The sequence below is a fragment of the Mixophyes fleayi genome, chromosome 3 (genome assembly GCF_038048845.1).
Source record: "Mixophyes fleayi isolate aMixFle1 chromosome 3, aMixFle1.hap1, whole genome shotgun sequence".
Taxonomy (NCBI): Eukaryota; Metazoa; Chordata; class Amphibia; order Anura; family Limnodynastidae; genus Mixophyes; species Mixophyes fleayi.
Genome location: NC_134404.1, coordinates 142,641,316 through 142,663,870, shown reverse-complemented (window position 1 = coordinate 142,663,870; position 22,555 = coordinate 142,641,316). Strand labels below are relative to the sequence as shown.

Here is a 22,555-nt window from a genome sequence, read left to right as displayed (position 1 = left end):
CATTCTTCCTGTAGAGCATTTATGCGGTCAGGCACTGATGCTGGATGAGAAGGCCTGGCTCACAATCTCCGTTCCAGGTCATCCCAATGGGGTTGAGGTCAGGGCTTTGTGCAGGCCAGTCAAGTTCTTTCACACAGAACTCATCAAACCATATCTTTGTAGTCCTTGCTTTGTGTACTGAGGCACAGTCATGTTGGAATAGAAAAGGCCCTTTCCCAAACTGCTGCCAGAAAGTTGGAAGCATAGCAAAATGACTTGGTATGCTGAAGCATTAAGATTGAACTTCACTGGAGATATGGGTCCTAGCCCAAACCCTGAAAAACAGCCCCATACCATTATCCCTCCTCCACCAAACATCACAGTTGGCATAATGCAGTCAGGTAATGTTCTCCCGACATCCGCCAAACCCATACTCGCCCATCTGACTGCCAAACAGAGAAGCATAATTCGTCACTCCACAGAACACGTTTCCACTGCTCCACAGTCCATTGTCATTGTGCTGTATACCACTCCATCCGATGCATGGCATTGGTCTTGATGATGTGAGCCTTGCATGCAGCTGCATCGGCCATGGTAACCCATTCCATCAAGCTCCTGTTGCACAGTTTTTGTGCTTACATTAATGCCAGATGAAGTTCGGAACTCTTCAGATATGGAATCAGCAGAGCGTTGGCGACTTTTATGCACCATGCGCCTTAGCAGTCTTTGACCCTGCTCTGTGCTTTTATGTGGTCTTCCACTTCGTGGCTGAGTTGCAGTTGTTCCTAAACGCTTCCACTTTCTAATATCACTTATTAGACCATGGAATATCCAGCAGGGATTAAATTTCACGAACGTCTTATTGCAAAGCTCTTTAGAATGACCCATTTTGGATCACAGATGTTTGCAAATGGTGACTGCATGGCTTGTTGCTTGATTTTATACACCTCAAGAAATGGGTCTGATTGAAACACCCCAATTTAATAATTAACAGGTGTGGCCAAATCTTTTGTTTATATAGTGTATATACATTTCTACATACTGTAACAGTATAGGTTGTTTAATGTTTGGGGTGAAACTTTTGCATTTTTTTGCTTTCCTTTCTAACCAACATTAAATCATTTTCCACAAGGAGCTATACATTTAGTGGTCACTTCATTAGGTACACCTTTGCACCTGCTCGTTGATGCTAATATCTAATCAGCCTGTCATGTGGCAGAAACTCAATGCATAAGCGTATACACAGATGGTTGAGAAATTCAGATGTTCAGACCCAACACCAGAATGGTAAATAAATGTGATCTAAGTGACTTTGACCTTGGAATGATTATAAATATAATTTTTGGGATCTAAACGGTATTGTACTACATGTGATTTTTCTTTTCTGCATACCAATATTGGTAAATCTACTTGAAAGTATCAACATAGATATTGTGGAGGAAAGAGAATTATCAAGTGATTGGATACAACATCTGTTTTATGACTTATGTTGACTATAATACTTACAGCAATATGTAAGATAGATTGTTAGCCAGAATATGGTTAATAGTTGACAACATTTTCTGCATAAATTGCATTGTTAAAGCCTGTATTCTGTACAACAGAAATCATACCAGAAAAATGTTTCTACTGTTTATAAGGAATTTGTTCAGATTTTAAAGAAGTTCATGTTCATAGCCTTCAGGATTAGGCATAGTAGCAACAGCTAATCTCAATACAACAAATGCCCATCTGGGCCACTTAGGATTCAAAATAATTGTACATCGTCACAAATGTTTTGTTTGACATAAAATGATTGTTTGATTTATTCGGCACAAAACATTTTTGGGGCTTTGATTTGTAACAGGATAAAGATGAATACAAACGGAGCAACATTTCTGAGAGATAATTGTTATTTTGTGGATTAGGTATGAAAGAGTCTAATCTGAGATTTTGCATGAGGAATGGGGCATATGTCGAAGAATAAAGGAACACATGAAAAAATGTACTAATTGTCACTAAATCAGTAAGAATTTTCCACTAGCATTCTTCTTGTCTTAATTCTTTTTGTTATCATTTCCATTTAAAAAAAACCCGAAAGATTAACTGAATCCTACTTTAAATCAATTATTTACGTGTGAATTACAATATGATGTGCTATTTTGGATGACAGTCCCCGGCAATAATATAATTAAGATTTTGCTTTTACTATCTATGAACATTTTGTCTAATTAAACAGAATAACATGAAAAAATAATTAGGAAGTTATTATTTTATGCATTGTACAGCAGTACAATACTATCCCTTCATTTTATAAAGAGACATTTTTGACAGATGGAATATCTATTGTAATCAATTAAAGAACAATCAACAATCATAAATCATTTTGCAGTGGACTTGAGCAGCTGCTTTTTGTGTCCTTTTTTAGAGACAATGGTGTCATTTACTATCACAGGCACAGCAGAACAGCAATGCTTATAAATTGAATATGCATTACTTCAACACACATGTAACTTGTATTAGCATTTATTGACAGGAAGATTTATGTTATATATGTTAAGAATGAACTACAAAAATAGTGATTTAAACTGATATTTTTCATCAATTAACTTTCAAATTGCTGAATCTATTAAAGAGAAATAACCATATAAATCTCATGTTTTTTCAATAATCTATAAACTTTTTTGACAGACATTGCATGATCACTGAAATCACAGATTTCTGCAGAGTTAAGTATGAAACAGAAGTAATCAATCTAAGTTGCTTTGGGGGTGAAAACAAAGCCTGTATAACATTGCAAAAAAATGGGAGAAGCCAACAAATGATGTGCTGATATCCAAACTATTCAGTATAATAAAATGAAATGATTAAGTGCAGATTATGCAGTATACAAATAGAGCAGAATTGATTGCAGTAATTGTCTACAATATCTAACAACTTATGTGTACCTGTCACGCAGTTTAGAAATATAGACCATTAACCTGAGTGAAAGCCTTCTTGCAATGTACAGTGGTTAATATGCATACTACTCATGATTAAGCCGTTCCTTCCTGCTTTGTATCATAACTGCCTCTGACATTATTTAGATAAGCTATTGGTATCAGCAGAAGTACTTTTGATACTGTAACCCCAAGCAGTCATTCTCCTGCTCCTGCCAGTACATAGGCGGTTCATACTCATTAATATTCATTAATATTCATAGCTGACCAATTTCTCACATTTTATTTTCTGATGATAATTTGATTTATTTAAGAATTCTTGGTACAGATCAACCAAAAATACTCTAACTGTGAAAACAGGCAAAGACAATAATTGATTACAAGGCAAGTATTCACCCCCTTTTTAATACTTGGTAGAAGCACTTTTAGCTGCCAAAACAGCTACGAGTCTAACAGCATTGCAGATCTGGACACTGATATTTTTGTCTATTCATTTGGCTATATTAGCCAGTTTCAGCTAGGGGACTGTAGATGAATAGCATTTTTTTGCCATTAAAATGTGTATTTTAACATATGCTTGGGAAACTGTCCTCTTGGAATATAAATATTTTCCTGAGTCTGCAGCATTTTTTCCTTCAGGATTTTGCTTTGTCCATTTTGCTTTCTAATGCAACAAGACTTTCAGTCACTAAAACAGAGAAACCTCAATACCATAGCATTATGCTTCCACCACCGTGTTTCATGGTAGGGATAGTGTTATTATAAAGATGTGCAGTATTAGGCTTGCCCTAAACATAGCCCTTAGAATTGAGGTCAAAAAGTTCACTCCTGGTCTTATCATAACATTTTTCCATTTGGTATTTGATTCTTCCAACTGATTTTTGGAAAGTTTTCATGTGAGTTTTCTGCAACAATGTTTTTCTTTTTGCCACCCTCCCAAGTGAAGATATGCCAAAGCTATTGCTGTTCAATGGACAAATGCAACTACTCTTCATTTTTCTTCATGATGGACTTGGCAATACTCTAATATGTATTAAAACTTGATTTGCTTTCAATGACCTTTGATATTTATGATATAGCACTTGTTTGGAAAGGTACTAATCAACTGTAGAACACTCCACAGGCAAGCGTATTTACTTTGAAATCAATTGAAACACTTTAACTGTACACAGGTGGACTCCAATCAATCCATTATGTTACATCTGAAGCCAGCTTATTGCATCACAGTGAGGTATTTCTTAGCAACAGGAGTGATTACTTACATAATCAATTATTGTCTGTATTATATTTGTAATTAAGCTGTTTTGTCATTACACAGTATTTTGTTTTGATTAGTAGTAATATTTCCTAAATACATTTTTAATCCATAAGGTAAGAAAAAATATTTAAAATTCTGAGGTAGGCTAGTACTTTGTATAGCCACTGTGGGCCTGATTCATTAAGGCATGCAAAATGAACATATTGTGCATGTCCATATTCAACAAGGAGTGAATGTAAATGATATGTCTGTTGATAAATACAGGTCTAGGTGTGCTCTGCTCTAACAGACAAGACACTGCATGATAAATCCAATACATATGTAAAGAATAAAGTCCAAAAAAGAAAGCACAGAAAAAAAGTTCAATTAATTTCACCTGTTAATAATATAGTCATTAATGAAAAAACATTAAAAAGTTTTGTTATGAATGTTTACTGTATATCAAATTAATTTTGCTAAAAGTTGCTTCTGATTGCGGATACAAGGTCTAGTTTACATACAGTATGTGACCATCACTAGTAACCGGCATTTACATCTGACCTGTAGCTGGTGCAAGTGATACGACAAATAAACACGCACCTTGGAGATGCCCAAAGCTTGACTTGAACATTGCTGTTTGCGCTTGAGCTAGGCACACCCTTGCTGTACACTTGTAACACCACTTAGGTGGTATGTAAATCTACCTTGCATGGGTTTTCTTCACCTTGATAACGTCTTGATAGACGTTTCCAGCAGCTTCTTCTTTTCCCATGCCACAGCAGAGACAGGTGAACCCAAACCCCCAATACACAATAATGAAAATAAAATAACCGGATATTTATTTTACGGGAACCCTTTAATGAAGTCTAGCTTCCTTCAAGTGAAAGTTAATGTCACCCTGCACAGCTAGCAAGATAATTGTAGCATACACATTATCACATTAAACAGCAAAATGCAAGCATGCAAAATTTAGTTTCCAGTCTAAACAGTAGTTATCTCCAGTGTGACAATCGCCCTAAATAATGACAGCACCAATTATCTATGAATTAAGCCTAGATTGCTCGGCACGGCTCTGTCAGCATCTACTGGAGGTAACTGTAATTTTAAAAGGCTTCCCAAACTACTATTACTTCACAAATATGTTATATGTATTAGTCTCTTCACTGGCCAGGCTTTGACGGTGCACATTGATGTAGATTAGATGCTTACAAGCTTTTTAAATCCTGACCTGGAAACGCTGTATAACCTGCCAGTCCTGAGCGCTACTACTGCTTGTCACAATTAATACACTGTTAGATATGATGGGGCACAGTTTTGCTGATGCATTGCACGAGCAGCTAAAGCAGGCATTCCTGTTAGGCGTAGCTGCTGATATTTAACTGGACTTGGGAATACACAACTGACTGACTCCTGTGTAATTGTAATTATCTTACAGTATTTCGCTGGATGACAGAACAAAATGTCTGACTCCGTAGATCACTAATGGTGGACTGTCTCTAACTCCTCTGCCTTATAGCTCTTCTTCTCTTTGCTCAGTATTCTGCAGTATTTCGAGTGTAAAAAGCTGTCACTGTTCTCTGACAAACTCTTTTCTGGGCAGGATAATTAAGTCTATGTAAGTTTAACTTTGCCAAACATTAACTGTGTAAAAGTCTGTGAGAGAAACTAACTTGTCATTTGTCACATGTACAGACAAACTATTAATGGTTGTCTTCTCTTACTATATCCTTATGACTCCTGGGTACAGGGAATATTCATTCTTGTCTGACTGCTTCAGGCTGTACACCCAGTCCTGTAGTATATCTTATATCTTCTGGTTTCTCCTCAGCATTCCAGCTCAGTCAGTCACTTCCGGCTCCTTCTCCATCTCTCTAGCAGTCAGCTGGCTTTCACCAGCACAACGGTGACAGCTTCTTTCTCTCAGGTGGCTCTCACAGTACTCTCCTGCTCTCTCAGCAGGTCACATGGTTACTTCCCACAAAAAAAGTTTTTCATCTATTCTCAGGTATAGGGTCCCCCATTTTACAAGTGATGCCACCATTATAGATATATAGTCCTTTTGTAGGGAGTCACTATTCGTGAGTGGGGTATCACACATTGACTAAATGCATATGCCCATTCCCCTCTCTGCTACGCTCATTAAAGCATAGGTGGTTTGTTGAGCTCAAAGATGAATTGTAGGACTGGTGTACGATCCGGTTCTGGGCAAGCACAGAGCAATTTTACGCAAAATACGGCAAGTATCAGCATTTACGTTTCTTAATGAATCAGACCCTTTATGTTTAGTTATTTTCTGTGTAAGTTTATCTTGGGATATTTCCGATAAGTGTGACAAATATTCAGTGCCACATATTGTCATTCTCTCCAATAATATCTGCTCCTTCTGTACAGCTATGGGGAATATGTATATGCAAGGATTATCAGAGCATGAAATTACATTCCTCAAAATAACCTTGCACCTGCAGTGTTTCTGTAAAGATTCTTAACTGTTTCAACAATTGAATAGACTGTGCTGCACTTTCTGCAGTACACCACAGTGCACATGTCACAGAAAAGCACAGCCAATGAACTTTCACAGTGGGATTCTGATCTATCTGATTGGTACAACTTAGTGATCCAAATAAAATGTATCACTAAAGACTGCTTCATCTACATAGCCACACTTGGTCAACACAATAAGCCACAGTTCCCATGGAACCAAGACGTCTGGATCATTTCTATGTGCATTTCAAAGTGAAAGTCTGGTGCCAAAATTGTATGTAGTCTCTACATCATTGATTCCATCAGTTGCCTTTTTAGTATAATATTATGGGATTTGCTACTATTAGCACTATTTTCACATTTCTGCTTGGCACTATTGTTTTTCATTCAGTCAAGTTTTTGTATCAGCGCAACAAAATGCAATTAACTGTTGTGAAGTGAAAGGTGAAATTGAAGTGTGGAATAAAGTCTTTACACCTTTATATTAAAGCCAAATGAAGAAGTCTACATATGTACACTAGCTCACACACCTAAAAAATAATATTTCAGTTATCAGTTAGGACAGTCCATCATTTTCATTGGTATATAGTTGCACTTTTAAAATCAACTTGCACGTTATGTAAAGACATAAATGACTGCATTTGGGGTTCATTGCACACAATTCCCTTGTCTCTGACAAAAGTGAACATGGAGTAACAGAAGTTATCATATATATATAAAAAAAACTCTGTAAACGGTCATGTCAGTGGTATTTTTTTTTCTGAAGATCTGCTTCTATGCATGTTCTGTCAAAGTAACTATAGGATTTTATTTTATTTGTCTCTTCCATTTTCTTTACCTTAGTTGGCATTTATTCAGATTTAACAAAAATTCTGAACAGGTCTTTTAAAATCTATAAAATAAAATGTTGTTCGTTGTTATATAATACTAGCTGAAGTACTGGGCATTGCCCAGGTTTAATCTTCCAGTTAAGTTATTAATGAGTTGGATGTAACGATCAACATTGTAATATTATAATTAGCAGTTAAGATGTCATCAAAATCCATCCAGTGGAAGGTCCAGAACAGGCTCTCTGGTTCAATGTTCTGCCCAGCGTACACCAATGGGAGGTACGTCAGGGGACCCCAACCACTACATTAGGCATCCCATACATATTGCCCCTCCTCTGAAGATTTCATCCAAATCCATCTAGTGGAAGCCCCAGAACAGACTCCCTGGTTCAATGTTCTAGCCAGCGTACACCAACAGGAGGTCCGACCTGGATCCTAACCCCTTAAACCTGGGCAGGATCCAACTGGACCACTCGCATTGGTTTCATCCCAATCAGTGCAGGGGTTCCAAATGCATAACCGAACAGACAAACAAAAAAAACAGACCACTGACTTTTATATATAAAAGGTAATATTTAGCACTTCAGAAGCCTCTTTGCAGAGGAGTTTGAGGTAAATACAGTTCCAAGGAAGGGTATTTATATTACATAAATTACACATTTGTGTACATATACATAGAGGGGCTCATGTTGAGTCGAATGCAAATACGTTTTTGGTGCATAATACATTTTTCTTTTTTTGCAAACAGCCATTTGGTCAGTCAGCATGTGTCCTCCACACTTGCTTATACCGACAACTTTGTGTAGACTCCAAAGTTGTGTTCACAAATAATTAAATCCGGTTAATTTATACTTTGTGCTGCACAATCATGCTATATAATTTGATATACAAGTTCATGACCCAATTATTTAGATTTGCAATAAGCTGCCTCATACTTGGTTATATTAAGGGGAAATAATATGTTTAAGCTAAAGCAGAAACTTTATAAAAGGTGATATATATAAAGCATTTCAATTTATAAAGACTGACATAAAGGGTGACAATGATATTGATAGGTGGGAGGTACCTTAAGTTCATTTTTTAGGATAACATCAATAATTCTCATTTTTTTAATACAAGTATATGAATCTTCGTGTACCTTTGATTTATCTTGTCTGTGCTTCTGTGTATGATGCTCAAACTTCATACTTCAAAGCCAAAGAAATATTAATTATTTATAATTAAGCTGCATAGAAGACACTCAATTTACTTTTCATTAGCATTGATATCTGATTACCCAAATTGCCTTCAAATGTCATACCGATTAGCGTCATATACAGTGCATAGAATAAAATGAAGATGCAAAACTTATAATGAAAACTTTGCAGGATAGCCGTGACTTCAGTCATAACAAGATGAAAATTGGTCTTATCCGATAACTTTTCCAGCAATCATTTTATTTTATGTATTACTTGATTTGAAACAGCATATTAAATTAATTAGTTAAAATTACATAAATTGAAAACCTAAATTACTAATGATATTTATTATGACACATTCTTGGGATGAAAGTGAATGCTTGGAATGCAATGGCATTTTATTTAATATACAATACATTGTCCTATACTAAAACAGACTAGTAGTATGGCTAAGTAGTTACCACTTATGCCTTACAGCACTGGGGACATGAGTTCAATTCCCGACCATGGCCTCATCTGTGAGGAGTTTGTATGTTCTCCCTGTGTTTGTGTGGGTTTCTTTCGGGTGCTCTGGTTTACTCCCACATGCCAAAAACATTCTGGTAGGTTAATTAGCTGCTAACAAATTGACCCTAGTCTGTGCGTCTGTGTGTGTGTGTTAGGGAATTTAGACTGTAAGCCCCAATGGGGCAGGGACTGATGTGAGTTCTCTGTACAGCGCTGCAGAATTAGTGGCGCTATATAAATAAATGGTGATGATGATTATTTTACTGCTTTCATGATGATTTTTAAATGATGTTGATTGCTAAAAATCAGAAGACGACTATTGTATTAGGTCTAACATATATGTATGTCCATAGATGACTATACTTAAAATCTGTAGCAAGGATTACTTTAGACATATCACAATGTTTCACAGGGAGCCTGGAAATAGCTCAAAAACAGAGATGCTCAAAAATTTCACACCAGTTTGAAATTCAACCAAATTTGCACATGTGTTTGAAATATGGTCAAACATGTATGGACATGGTTTAACCAGCTTGACCAGGGTTGAACCTGTTTAACTTGCTCAAATCAAACTCGTTGTTTATATTTAATCAACCTAAATTTTGAGAAATTCTGGTGCAGTTTACATTTTTATACCAATTCGACAAACTGATTTGAGACAGTTTGGCGCTGGTTCAGGCATTTCGGCTCATAATTACCTAAGGCAAAAAATTATCTTTTTTTTTTTATTGACAGCTTTGTTATGAGCCTAAAAGCACAGATTCATTTTGTAAAAATAGTTTCAAACAAATCACTGTGTTCCCTAGGAACAAAAGGTTAAAGTACTTTGCTGCATGAAAGGAAGATTCATAGGAGGCCTTACCTTAAATGTTCAATGAAAGGTGCTCTGTTATAGATGGATGGACTATCAACACCTTTTTATTACCCTGTTAAGAGTTCAGTGAGGTAAATTATCAGTAACTTTCAGTAAACATCTGTTTTTCACTGTAAATGTCTGCTATTTACTAAGTAGTATTGTATTGTGTTATAGTTTTTCTAGCACTTTAAGAGGTAGGAAATTAATGTCATGACATTGGAATTGTGGTGTATGACATGGATTGTGTGATGTTGGTCAGGGAAGAAATCTTTGGAGTTTTAAGTATGTCACAAATTAATAATCACATTTTGTTCAGACTCTTATAAAACTGACTAATCTATCATTACAATACTGAGGACAAACCAAAGTTAAATCTACCACCTAAAGTTTAGTGTTACAATAACTTACACTATAGCTTAGCTTCAGAATTGTAAAAGTTAAAATGCATCTTAATGGACCTTTTTGCTTAATTTTATTATAGATATTGTCTGTAGTTGACATAAATGTGATCCCTTACACAGCTTAGGATGAGAAAACTAGATTTTATTATATCACTTTTTTGAATCTGTAGAAAATATAATTGCTTAAATATCAATTTTTACATCCAGAGAAGATTTAAGTTTTCTGAAATAATCAGAGTTGGACTTGTGTTCTATGTAAACTGGTAGCTCTAAAAAACTTTAACACAGAACGCTACAGAAAGGGTTGAGAGAAGTTGGGTAAACAGATGTAAGATGTTTTTCTATTAGGTATAATGTATAGACAACCAGAACCGGATGAAGAAAGATATAGTTTATTAATAGTTATTAAAATTTCTGAAATGTTGATGAAATTTAAGGTGCTAATTATGAGAAATGTCAGTATGCCTGATGTGGAATCAACACACAAGGAAGCAAACTTATAGTCATCTCTCACAAATAGTCATGGGGCCTGAATCCTCAAGGAACATAAATGCTGATGTGTGCTGTATTTCGCGTAAAGTTGAAGTGCTCATGCCGAGAATCTGACCCAATCGATCTTCGAGTGCAAAGGACCTTTACTACAGCTTACAAATTCATTGGTGGTACGGGGAGGGGACTGGGTGTATGCACGTAGTCAATGTACTGTAAGGGGGTGCCAAGCTTGAGCGCACGCAGCAGCATCCAATTCAAGCTTTCTGCCATATCACTCGCACCAGCTATAGTTCTGGTGTAAGTGCTAATTACTTGTAATGACGATCGTGCATGCAAGCTAGAACATGTGGTTGAAATCAGCAGCAATCGTAAAAAATGCATTTTATGTGCAATAGACATTCATAACATCCTAAAATATGTATTTTATGGGAAAAATATTTCTAAATGGTTTGTCATTAATAACTATATTAACAGGTGATAATTGTTTTTCTTTTTCTGTGCGCTCTTTTGTTTCTTTATATTTTACATGTATTAAACGTATCCTGCAGTGTATTATCTGTTAAAGCGGAGTGGACCTAATCCATATTCATCAACAGACATATCTTTATATCTGCTCCTTGCTGAATACGGACATATGTATGACAATTGTACGTGTTTTTTTTATTTTGTTTTTTAAAACGCACATTACATTCATTTTGCATTTGTTAAAGAATCAGGGCCATAGTGTCAATATCATGTGTCTTGTGTGGGAGAAAAGCTTGTGTCTAGTGACCGTTAGTCAGTGTGGTTTAAAAACAACAATAATATAGCAGAATCACACCAAAACAGAGGTTTCTTATTTTAGAAAGACTGACTAGTCAAAGGAGGAATCGCTCATATGAATGGGTGGAAATTTATAGGTGGAATAAACTAAACACTTTGTGCAAGATTTATTAGAAAAAAACAAAAAAAAAGAGAAAGTCAATATGGTTCCAGTATCATCTCTATGCGGATGATACACAAATCTATCTATCCTCTCCTGATCTTTCACCATCTGTGTTGTCTCGCGTTACTGACTGTCTTTCTGCCATTTCATCGTGGATGTCTTCTCGCCAACTCAATCTCTCAAAAACTGAATTAATAATATTTCCATCCAATAACAGTAGCTTCCTGTTTGACATTTCTATTTCTATTGATAACATGACCATAAATGTCCCCCCGCAAGCTCGCTGCCTAGGTGTAATCCTTGACTCACAACTATCGTTTATTCCCTACATCAACTCTATATCTAAATCATGTTACATACATCTAAAAAAACATTTCCAGAATACACACATATCTCACACAAGACACTGCAAAAACCTAAATTCATGCACTCATCATCTCCCTCATCGACTATTGCAATTCCCTCCTTACTGGTCTTCCCAAAGTCAGACTTGAACCCCTACAATCTATTTTGCACGTAGCGGCTAGATTGATTTTCCTTGCAAACCGTTCTTCCTCTGCTGAGCCACTCTGTCAGTCTCTACATTGGTTGCCTGTATTTCAACAAATCCAATATAAAATTCTTCTACTAACATACAAGACCGTCAACAAAATTGCACATACATTTCCTCACTTATCTCAAAATATCTCCCAACTCGACACCTCCGTTCTGCACAAGATCTACGTCTCTCTTCCACTCTCATCACATCCTCCCATTCTCGGTTACAGGACTTTTTCGGGCTTCACCCACATTGTGGAATTCCCTCCCTTGCACAGTAAGACTTTCCTCTAGTCTTCAAACCTTCAAGCGTTCTCTGAAAACCCACCTTTTCATACAAGCTTATGATTTTCCTCGACCACCATCTTAATCTCCCTAGGTTACCCTATTACCGCCTTCTACACAGCTAACACAAGACAACAACCCTCTGAGCAATATTGCCACACACACAGCCCACTCAATACTTTTACCTTCGCATTCTAGTTGGTCCATTGTGCAATATGATGTAGCACATACCTTGTGTTTCAAACTCCCATTGTCCTATAGATTGTAAGCTTGTGAGCAGGGATCTCTTGCCTCTGTCTGTATGTATTACCCAGTATTGTCTTATTAATGTTTGTTCCCAATTGTAAAGCACTACGGAATTTGCTGGTGCTATATAAAAAATGTTGATGATAATGATGGTTCTCCAGAGAAGTGGCAGTTGTTAGTTTACTTGACCTGAATGGTCATGTGATGACAGACAGAATGTGGAGTTATCCAGACTCCTAAGGTATACAGAGCAGTGGAACATCCAGCGCTCAAATCAGCGCTATTTGTAGAACTGGGACTGAAAGGTCAGATTACAGCAGCCAGAGGTGTTAATGTTAAGGAAAGTGCATGTAAGAAATATAGACATGCCCAATCAAATAAGGATAAAAATCTTAAAGCTAGTCTAAAGGAGACTAAACACACAATACAATGTGTTAAAGAAAAGAAAGAGAAAAAAATATTCTATGTCATCAAAGCTAGAGGATAAATATATCCCCTAATATACTGTAGACAGATATATATTAATTACAGTAGAGGCAATCAGTAAAGTATAAGAGTATTAAAATAACTGAAAGTAGTGCTTGCAGTGCCATTAGCAAACTTATCTAAATGCTGCTAACAGGTATAATTCTAGGTAATTGGAGAATAGAATGTGTAGCTTCCACAAAAAAACAGTGGGGAACAATATGATAAATATAGACCTGTGAAACTCCTATCAATAGTAGGGAAATTACTATTTTTAAAAGAATGACTATTGTCAAATTAAAGCTCAAAGGAAGCATGGATTTGTTTGGCTCAGTAGCTAAAGTTATACATATAGATGGGTCAGTGTATATAGCTTATTTTAATTTTATTTTTTTCATACAGTATGTCACAATAATTGAATTCAGAAATTGAAGCAAACATAGTGGAATAGATAAAGGGTTGGCTAAAAGACCGGAGATATTATTGTTAATGGTGCAATTATTAGTGACCAGTGGAGTACCTTAGAGATCATTCCTGTATTTAATGTATTCATCGGTAATACTAAAATGGTATACTGAAACCTGAAAAATATTAAAGCAGAGTCCAGAATGAACAATGGTGTTATGTGGCTGACGACAATTGGGGCCTTGTTTTACTTTAGATAATTTGAAGCCATGGATTATTATCGTAGATTTGTAAAGCACCACAGGGCTCTGCAGTGCCATACAGTAGGGAAAATAGTGCATACATAAAACAGACATACAAGGTAGACAAAATAAACGCACTCATGAAAACAAAGGCTATGAAGAAGCCTGCTACTTAGAGAGCTTACATTCTAAGAGGGCACAGCTGAAACAAGAGGAGCAAATGTGCGTGGAGATTGGAACAGTTGTGAGGGTGCAGTAGTTTGAATAGTGTTATCTGGGATAAGGTCACCACTAAAAAAAGATGGGTTTTCAAAGAGCATCTACAGATTTGAAGGTTGTGGGAAAGTCTGATTGAGCATGGTAGGGAATTCCATAAGTGGGGAGCAGCATGGGAAAAGTCTTGTAGGCGGGAGTGAGAGGTGGTTACCAGAGATGAGATGGTGCAGGTCAGAGGTAGATCTAAGAGTGGGAGGGAGAATAGCTTGATATGAGATTTGAGATGTATGCAGGACTAGCCTTGTTGAGGGCTTTGTAGGTAATGGTGAGTGAATTTGATTCTGGAGGACACATGGAGCCAGTGTGGGGATTTTGAAAGTGGTGCAGCAGATGTAGAGCTGGAAGAGGGGAAGAGAAGTCTTGCAGCAGCATTTAGGATGTATTGAAGTGTGGATATATGGGTGTCAGGATTGTCAGATAGGAGGTTTCAATTGGCAAGACGGAAGATTAGAGAATGGATAAGAGTTTTGGTAGCATGTTGAGAAAGAAAAGGGTGCATTATGGCAATGTTTTTAAGGTGTAGTCAACAGGACTGGGAGAGAGTCTGGATGTGAAGAATAAAGCAGATGTGCATAGTCAATTGTGACTCCAAAGCAGCGGGCTTTGGAGACCAAGGAAATTGTGGTGTTATTAATAGTGAGGGAGATTTGAGGAGAGCTAGTGACTCTGGCAGGAGGGAAGATAATATACTCTGTTTTGGATATGTTGAGCTTTAGGTAGCATTGGGGCATCCATGTGGAGATAGCAGAAGGACAGTTGTTTACATGAGATAGTAGAGAAAGGAGAGAGGTCAGGGGAAGAGAACCCAACAGGTAATGTGAGTGGAGTGGAGGATGTGCCAGATGTAGAAACACAAAAGGAGCGGTTTGATATGTAGGAAGTGAACCAGGAAAGAACTGTTACTCAGGCCAATGAAGTGAAGGGTACGTCGGAGAAAAGGATGACCAACAGTGTCAAAAACAGCAGAGAGGAGTAGGAGAATGAGTATGGAGAAATGAATCTTAGCCTTTGCAGTAAGTAGATCATTGATCACTTTTGTAAGAGCAGTTTCAGTGGAGAAAAGGATGACCAACAGTGTCAAAAACAGCAGAGAGGAGTAGGAGAATGAGTATGGAGAAATGAATCTTAGCCTTTGCAGTAAGTAGATCATTGATCACTTTTGTAAGAGCAGTTTCAGTGGAGTGTTGGGGCAGAACACTGATTGCAGAGTCAAGAATGGAATGAGAGGAGAGAAGGGGAGACAGGCGTTTGTACACTAATTGCTCAAGTAGTTTGGAGGCAATGGGGAGAAGAGAAATAGGGCGGTAATTGGAGAGAGAGACTGAATCAAGAGAGGACTGCTTTAGAATTGGTGAAATGAGCACATGTTTAAAGGAGGATGGAAATGTGCCAGTGAAGAGAGACCAGTTGAAGAGTTGAGATAAAGGTGTGCATGCAGTGGAAGAGAGGGAGTGGAGAAGTTTGGACGGGATAGGGTTGAAGGAACAGGGTGAGATGAGTACAGAGACTTCGTCTTCAGTTACTGGTGAGAATGAATTAAGGTTGGATTGGGGAGTGTAGGTAAACGTGAGTAAGTGGAATTTGGCATAGGAAACATCTTGTCAAATGATGATTTTGTCTTTGAAATAGGAGGCAAAATCATGGGCTGTGAGAGAGGAAGGGGAGGAGGCGCAGGTGGGCAGAGTTTGCAGTATTACCAAGCAGTGGAAAAAGCCTGGCAAATATTTGGTTTTATTGGAAAATATATTCGTAGTAGGAAGAGGGAAGAGCCTACAGGTCACTGGTAAGACCTCACTTCAAGTACTGTGTATATTTCTGGATGGAGGTCCTGTCTTCAAAAAAGCATCAATAAAATAAAAACCAAATCACAGAAATGCTATTAAAATTGTGCCTAATAAAACTTGTCAGGAAAGACTTCAAGAGCTAAACAATGTATATCTCAGAGGTGAGAAAGAGAGGTAATATGATAGAAACATTCACATACATCAAAAGTATTGGAAGAGTTCAGAAAGACAGTATGTATGGAGGAAGACTAAAAGGTAACATATGCAGAAAGGGTGACAATTCATGAACACATGGGACAAATGCATTGCTTAAAAAAGTCCTTCTCAACCCCCCCCCCCCCCCTCAAACAGCTACAAAATACCTAGAAAATAGCAAACTATCTTCCTTATAATTTTGTGTTCCTATGTTTTCTCCACAAACGCAAACATTTTTGTACACAAACATATGCAGTCTTTATTTTCAGGGTTAAATGTGCAACGACACCAAAACCAATTCAAGATAGACTACTATACTTTAACTGTTCAAATGCTTATGACATGAATACATTCATGTAAGGTAAATTAGTCTATCTTATATCTTTATCTATTTACATAGCCATGTTACACACATATAATTGAAATGAGCCCTCTATATATCTGTACATTAATTTTGTCCTACTACTGTCTTATTGTGTGAGGTTACCAAATGTCGTCTTATTTACAAGGAAAAAGTTGCTGCAAACAGATGTAGGCTGTTCCCAAGTGTAAATGGTAAATAAAAGAGAACGCTGTTGCAGCACGCACATGGCTATCAGATAAAAGCCTTGCTGTTCTTATGTCTTAATACAAACATATATTTATTAAAAGTAGGCCTTAAAACACTTTGAAAACTAAAATTAAGAATATATTAAAAATTAAAAAATACAAAATAAATATTAAAAATTATTAAATACTAACCTAAGGACCTACAATTATTTACAGATTGAAAAAACAATTGATGTAAAAGTAGTGTTTTAAATGAGAAACAAAAGATCCACCATTTGCAAAGCAGACAAGTATGATAAAGGGTAATAAATTTACAGGAAGACTGGACTGGTTCCCAATATGGTAGGAAAAGCCACAAGTGTAGGTTTCCCTGTCATAGTGGAAGTTACTCCTATCTTGATGAGTGCAGGGTGGGAGGGACAACTGCTAAGAAAGAGCATGAACCCCCCCCCCCCAAATCCCTTAATGAAAAACCACATGTTAAAAATAGCAGGGGTTCATTCTGACTCCCCTGTATCCTCTTGGGCCAACTTTGCCACCTTGGTGGTCCCAGGATAATGGTAATGCTGTTGCCTGTTATACCAATATAGTATAAGTAAATAAAAAATTCTTTAAAATACAGTTCAATTGAAATAAACATTAAACACACTGAAATGAATAATGTTTGTCTTCTGATTAAAGTAAATGCCGGCAGTTGTAATTTACGTAATTTAACATAGTGACAGATTTACGGATTTAAAGCTGCAATGCATGACTAACCCTAACCCTAATCATAGTCCTAACCCTTAGATTATAGAGGCGAAGGGTCCTGGCATTGCATTAAATCCAGAAATATTAGTGTCGCCATAGTTAGTGACGTAAATTACACCTGCCGACATTTACTGCAATTGGAATCTATAGGAGGTGTGTCGGGCATGTACTGTATCTTAATTACGGTTAGTCTGCACTTGCTACTTATCGGCATTCTTGTAATCAGAATTGTTTTGTCAGTGTACATGTTGTTGTACTCATAAGCATCGCTAACATGACTACAACCGGAGCAGGGTATAGCTTTTGACCCAGACATGCTTTTTAAAAATGTTGAGTCCTCCTTTAAAACACTGCTAATATACGATTACAATTTAATCATTCTTAGTACGTTTCAGTTTTTCTGAAACATATAACATGAAATGACAAAGGTAAACATAAAACATTTTTATTCAAATATGCATTTACACCACTGGTATTTCTAGATGTATGCACAGTAAATAGTTATCAACTTTAATTCTCTTGCTTATTTTCATAACAAAGCATTTATTCATTCTTATCTGTGTCTCATGGAGTGCAAAGTGCTGCAGAGCTTAAGTCAACTACTTAACTTGAATTCCCCAAATAACCTTCTGCTAATTGTAAACAGCAGTAAAATAAATTTTGCTGGAGATCTTCAAATTAAAGACATTTATTACATATCCATTGCTATTTTAGACATGCATGCATATGAAAAGTCTGATTTGTTTGAGACTTTCCTCACCAGAAGCTACTTACCTGTTTGCTGCTTATGTATTACCCTTGATTCTGAACTGTTCTTTGTTCCCCTCTCCTAATCTGTATCCAAATACTGCTACACATCTAAAAAGCATTTCCAGATTATACATATATCTCACTGCAAACATTTTAATTCATGCACTCATAATTCCCCCGCATTCACTATAGCAATACCCTTCTTACTGGTCTTTCCCTAACCAGACTTTCACCGCTACAATCTATTTTGAATACAGTGGTTAGACTAATTTTAATGGCAAAATCTTTCTATTGCTGCTCTGCTCTGTCATTCCCTACATTAGTTTCCTGTATTTTACCAAATCAATATAAAATACGTCTATAGACATACAAAGTCATTAACAAAACTACACCAACATAAAACTCTTCTCTTGTCTCCCAACTTGACACTTCTGCTTTGTTCAACATATGTGCCTCTCATCTTCACTCATCACTTGCTCCCAATCTTGGTTATAGAACTTCTCTCAGTCTGCTCCCATTGTGTGAAATTCCCTCCCTCATAGAGCAAGACTTTCCCCTAGCCTGCAAAACTTCAAATGTTACTTGAAAACTAACCTCTTTAGGTAAGCTACCATTCACACTCCCGCCTGCTCCCTGTGCTCGGCCAATGATCGCCGCCTCTCCTCCACTCTGATCACCTCTTCCCACTCTAGAATACAAGACTTCTCCCGTGCTGCCCCCCCTTCACTGGAACGACCTCCCTCGCTCCATTCGTCTCTCACCCAATCCGTGCTCCTTCAACCGGGCTCTTAAAACTCACCTGTTCCTTAAGGCCTACCAACCATCCACTTAACCTCTCACCTCTTCTGGTTCTCCCCTGCCCCCTTTCTCTCTCCCCGTTGCTTCACTGGCTCCCTTATGTACCTGATTCTGTTTACCCTCCCTTAGGATGTAAGCTCGTATGAGCAGGGCATATCTTCCCTCCTGTCTCCATACCTGTTCTTCTGCTCCATCTCTACTGTATCTGCCTGCCTGGAGTTTCTGAAGTACTGGTACTTTGTGTTTATTGTTCTGTACTGTCTTACCCTGTACAGTCTACTGTTTGTACCATGTACGGCGCTGCGGAAACCTTGTGGTGCCTTACAAATAAACGATAATAATAATAATAAGCTTATTGATTTTCTGAGCCATCTTATTAACCTCCTTAGGCTATACTAGCCCATTACCACTGCCTACACGGTTCACTTTCTTAGCTAAAAAAAAAAAACCTCCTTCCACCAATTCAACACTGCTGTGTGACTGGATCAAATAGCCCCACTAAGCAATTTTTCCCATAACGATTTGACTGGACCTTTATGCGGCACTCAATCTCAAGTATTAAGTTCCTATTTTTCAATAGTTATACTCATTTTTTGTATGTGTTTATTTACAGTTTTAAAGTGCTGCAGATTGTCTGGGTACTATATGAATAATTGCTAATTGTAGCAATAATAATAATGAAATGTATGAGTTTTGTGTTTGATTTTTGATACAAAGCTTCCTTATAAAGTAGTATTGGGTGCAGCAAAAAGGGTTAAAGTCAATTCTAGAACTTAAACAATAATTTACAGAGAAGTGAGATAGGGAATGCAGGAATTAGTATATATAACAGATAAAAATGTGTTTTCCTTTTATCCAGTGTCATGTCCAAACGTGAGGTCTATTGATAGATATACCTATCCCATCCTGTTTGCCAATGCACTGTGTAATTACAGTTTAAGGATTTAGATACATTTCCACCAGCAACATATAGCAGAACAAAACCTCTGTCAGAGAAATGTCACTTTCATTTGCTTTTCTTTGCTAACAAAGACTGTGAGTAGTTAGCTTCAAGATAAACCCCACACATCAGCAGCGAAGATGGTAATGATTGCTGAGGAGGTCAGAATGCATGTGGCTGATTGGCTTAAGTGCAGCTCTCCAATCAATTTGTGTTGCTCGTTTATACTGATGGTTGAAAAATCAAGTGTAGGAGTGATGTGGATCACTGGCATAGTGATAGGTAACAGACTATGAATTTATGGGGAGTGATGTGCTCAAACTGGTTGCTTGTTTTAAGAAAAAAGTGTTGGCTTAGAGGGTGTGGCTACAATTGTGCTGCAATGTCAGAACCATAATAATATGTTATATAGTCCTTCATGTTGTATTCGCTGATGTACATTCGCTGGCTGAAAAACTTTAACCTGGGGGGCAAGACTCAGCTCAGCCTATATGCAGGTAGCTCAGTAACCCAGTCCAAGGCAGCCCAATATGGGACCAGCCAGCCCCTAGAGATAGAATTTTATTCAACTTTCAGAAAAGACAAATACAATAATTTTTGCCATAATCCCCCTTGCTTTTCAGTGCACTTTGTCTATCTGTCAACTAGCTTTGGTATTCCCTAATTAAAAAAAATGTTTTAGGCTGAGCTGTGAGCCACAAATGCACCGCTGTCTTCACCTCTTCATCAGATGTGAATCTTTGTCCTCCTAGGGCTTCTTTCAGGGGACCAAACAGGTGATAGTCCTATGGGGAAAGATCAGGACTATAGGGAGGATGCTTGAACACCTCAAAACCAAGTTTTTGGAGAGTGTCAATTGTATGAGCAGCAGTGTACGAATAGGCATTGTCATGCAGTAACACAACACCCCTAGTTGTGTTACTGACATTATCACTCTCCTTCACTGGCACCTTGAACCTCTTACTTTTGGGTGTGGTGTATAGCTGCTGCACCACCTCTTTGCTGTTGACTGTGATGGCTCTTTTAACTGTGACTGGTCAGGACTGCAGTGTAGCAGGCAGAGTTTTGCATCAGTGTCCTGGGTTCAACACTGGACAGCCGCGGAATGGATTAGTGTTAGGCCTTATCTGCAGGTCACAGAGCTACATTTGATAATTAGCATTGTAACAAAGCAAAATGTTTTCATCTTTTTTATTAACACTTACAAGAAAAAAAATAATACAAATTAAACAGATCTCTTGGAACAGAAATTATTTTCCATTCTACACTGAAAATTGTTTCATTGGCTTCAAATACATCTCTTTCCCATTCACAAATGATAGTAGTGTTCCCTAAGTTGTTTTTGCCTAACCAGCTAAAGTGATAAAATAATAATTAATCAATGCTTTATAATTCCATGCATTTTGTTTACATATATAACACTCTAGATTTTTTTTTTACTGAGTACACACATAGCCAAAATAAATTTTTGCTTCTAAGACATACCATAATAAAATATTGTGTTATTTATCAGACCTCTGGCATCAGTTCTATGTGTATATCCTTGTATTTTAATTTACATTTAATATAACATATTTTTGTTTTTACAGGACAAAATTGTGGAGGTTTAGTACAGGGTCCAAACGGTACAATCGAAAGTCCTGGGTTTCCACATGGGTATCCAAACTATGCTAACTGTACTTGGATAATAATCACTGGAGAGAGAAACAGGATTCAACTGTCATTTCACATCTTTGCCCTGGAGGAAGATTTTGATATTTTATCAGTTTACGATGGACAAACTCAACAAGGAAATTTAAAAGTCAGGTAGGACATCTTTATTTATTTTTAATGAAACTTTTAAGGGATTTCTGTAATTTCTTGTGTAATGGCTAATTGCTGGCTTTGACTGCAATTGGGCCATGGGAAAATTCTAAAGGGCTGTTCTGACAAAAGGGGCATTGTAGATTAAGATTGGCCATAGCTATGGCTAGCCAATCATGTCCTTCCTGCTCCTGCATTAAAACATCCATCCTCCCCTTTTAATTTCTGGTGCTCAATTGGTGTCAAATCCTTTAGTAATTACATATCCAAGTATTGTGGCAAAACCCTTTCACTACTGCAACATAATGTGATGGAACCTATACTCTGTACTTGATGCGTCACGGTGGTTTTTGAGAAGGTGCACTACATTTGGCTTTGGATGATTGGCTGATATAGACATTTTATTTATTTGTAAACTAGATAGAAGTGTGCACCAAAAGCAGTGCAAAGGATTTCATTGGTTCCATTGTCGGATATTGAATTAACCTTTTTTGCATTTTGGACCATAAGTTTTACACAATGCAAAATATCTTTTTAATTCCAGCTCAGAGGGTGCTCTGGGTGCTTAATCACTATTTACCACACTGTACTATTTGCACATCTTACATACATAAGATGTGCCTGGTTTGTAGTATGGCACAAATAACTCTATGTATGTTACGTAATACACAAATGTGACAGACTACAGTCCCAAAGCTTTCCAGAGAGCAGACGCAACAGCACAAA

At 37.2% G+C, this 22,555-nt stretch overlaps 1 protein-coding gene across 1 annotated transcript in view; it reads left to right on the top strand.

Annotated features, from left to right (window-relative positions):
* Positions 1 to 22,555, top strand: part of CSMD1 (CUB and Sushi multiple domains 1) — a 1,526,452-nt gene that overhangs the window by 281,000 nt on the left and 1,222,897 nt on the right. The window contains exon 2 of the mRNA XM_075202483.1: positions 21,616 to 21,832. Within this exon, the coding sequence (XP_075058584.1) occupies positions 21,616 to 21,832 (217 nt within the window). The remainder of the gene's footprint in view (positions 1 to 21,615; positions 21,833 to 22,555) is intronic.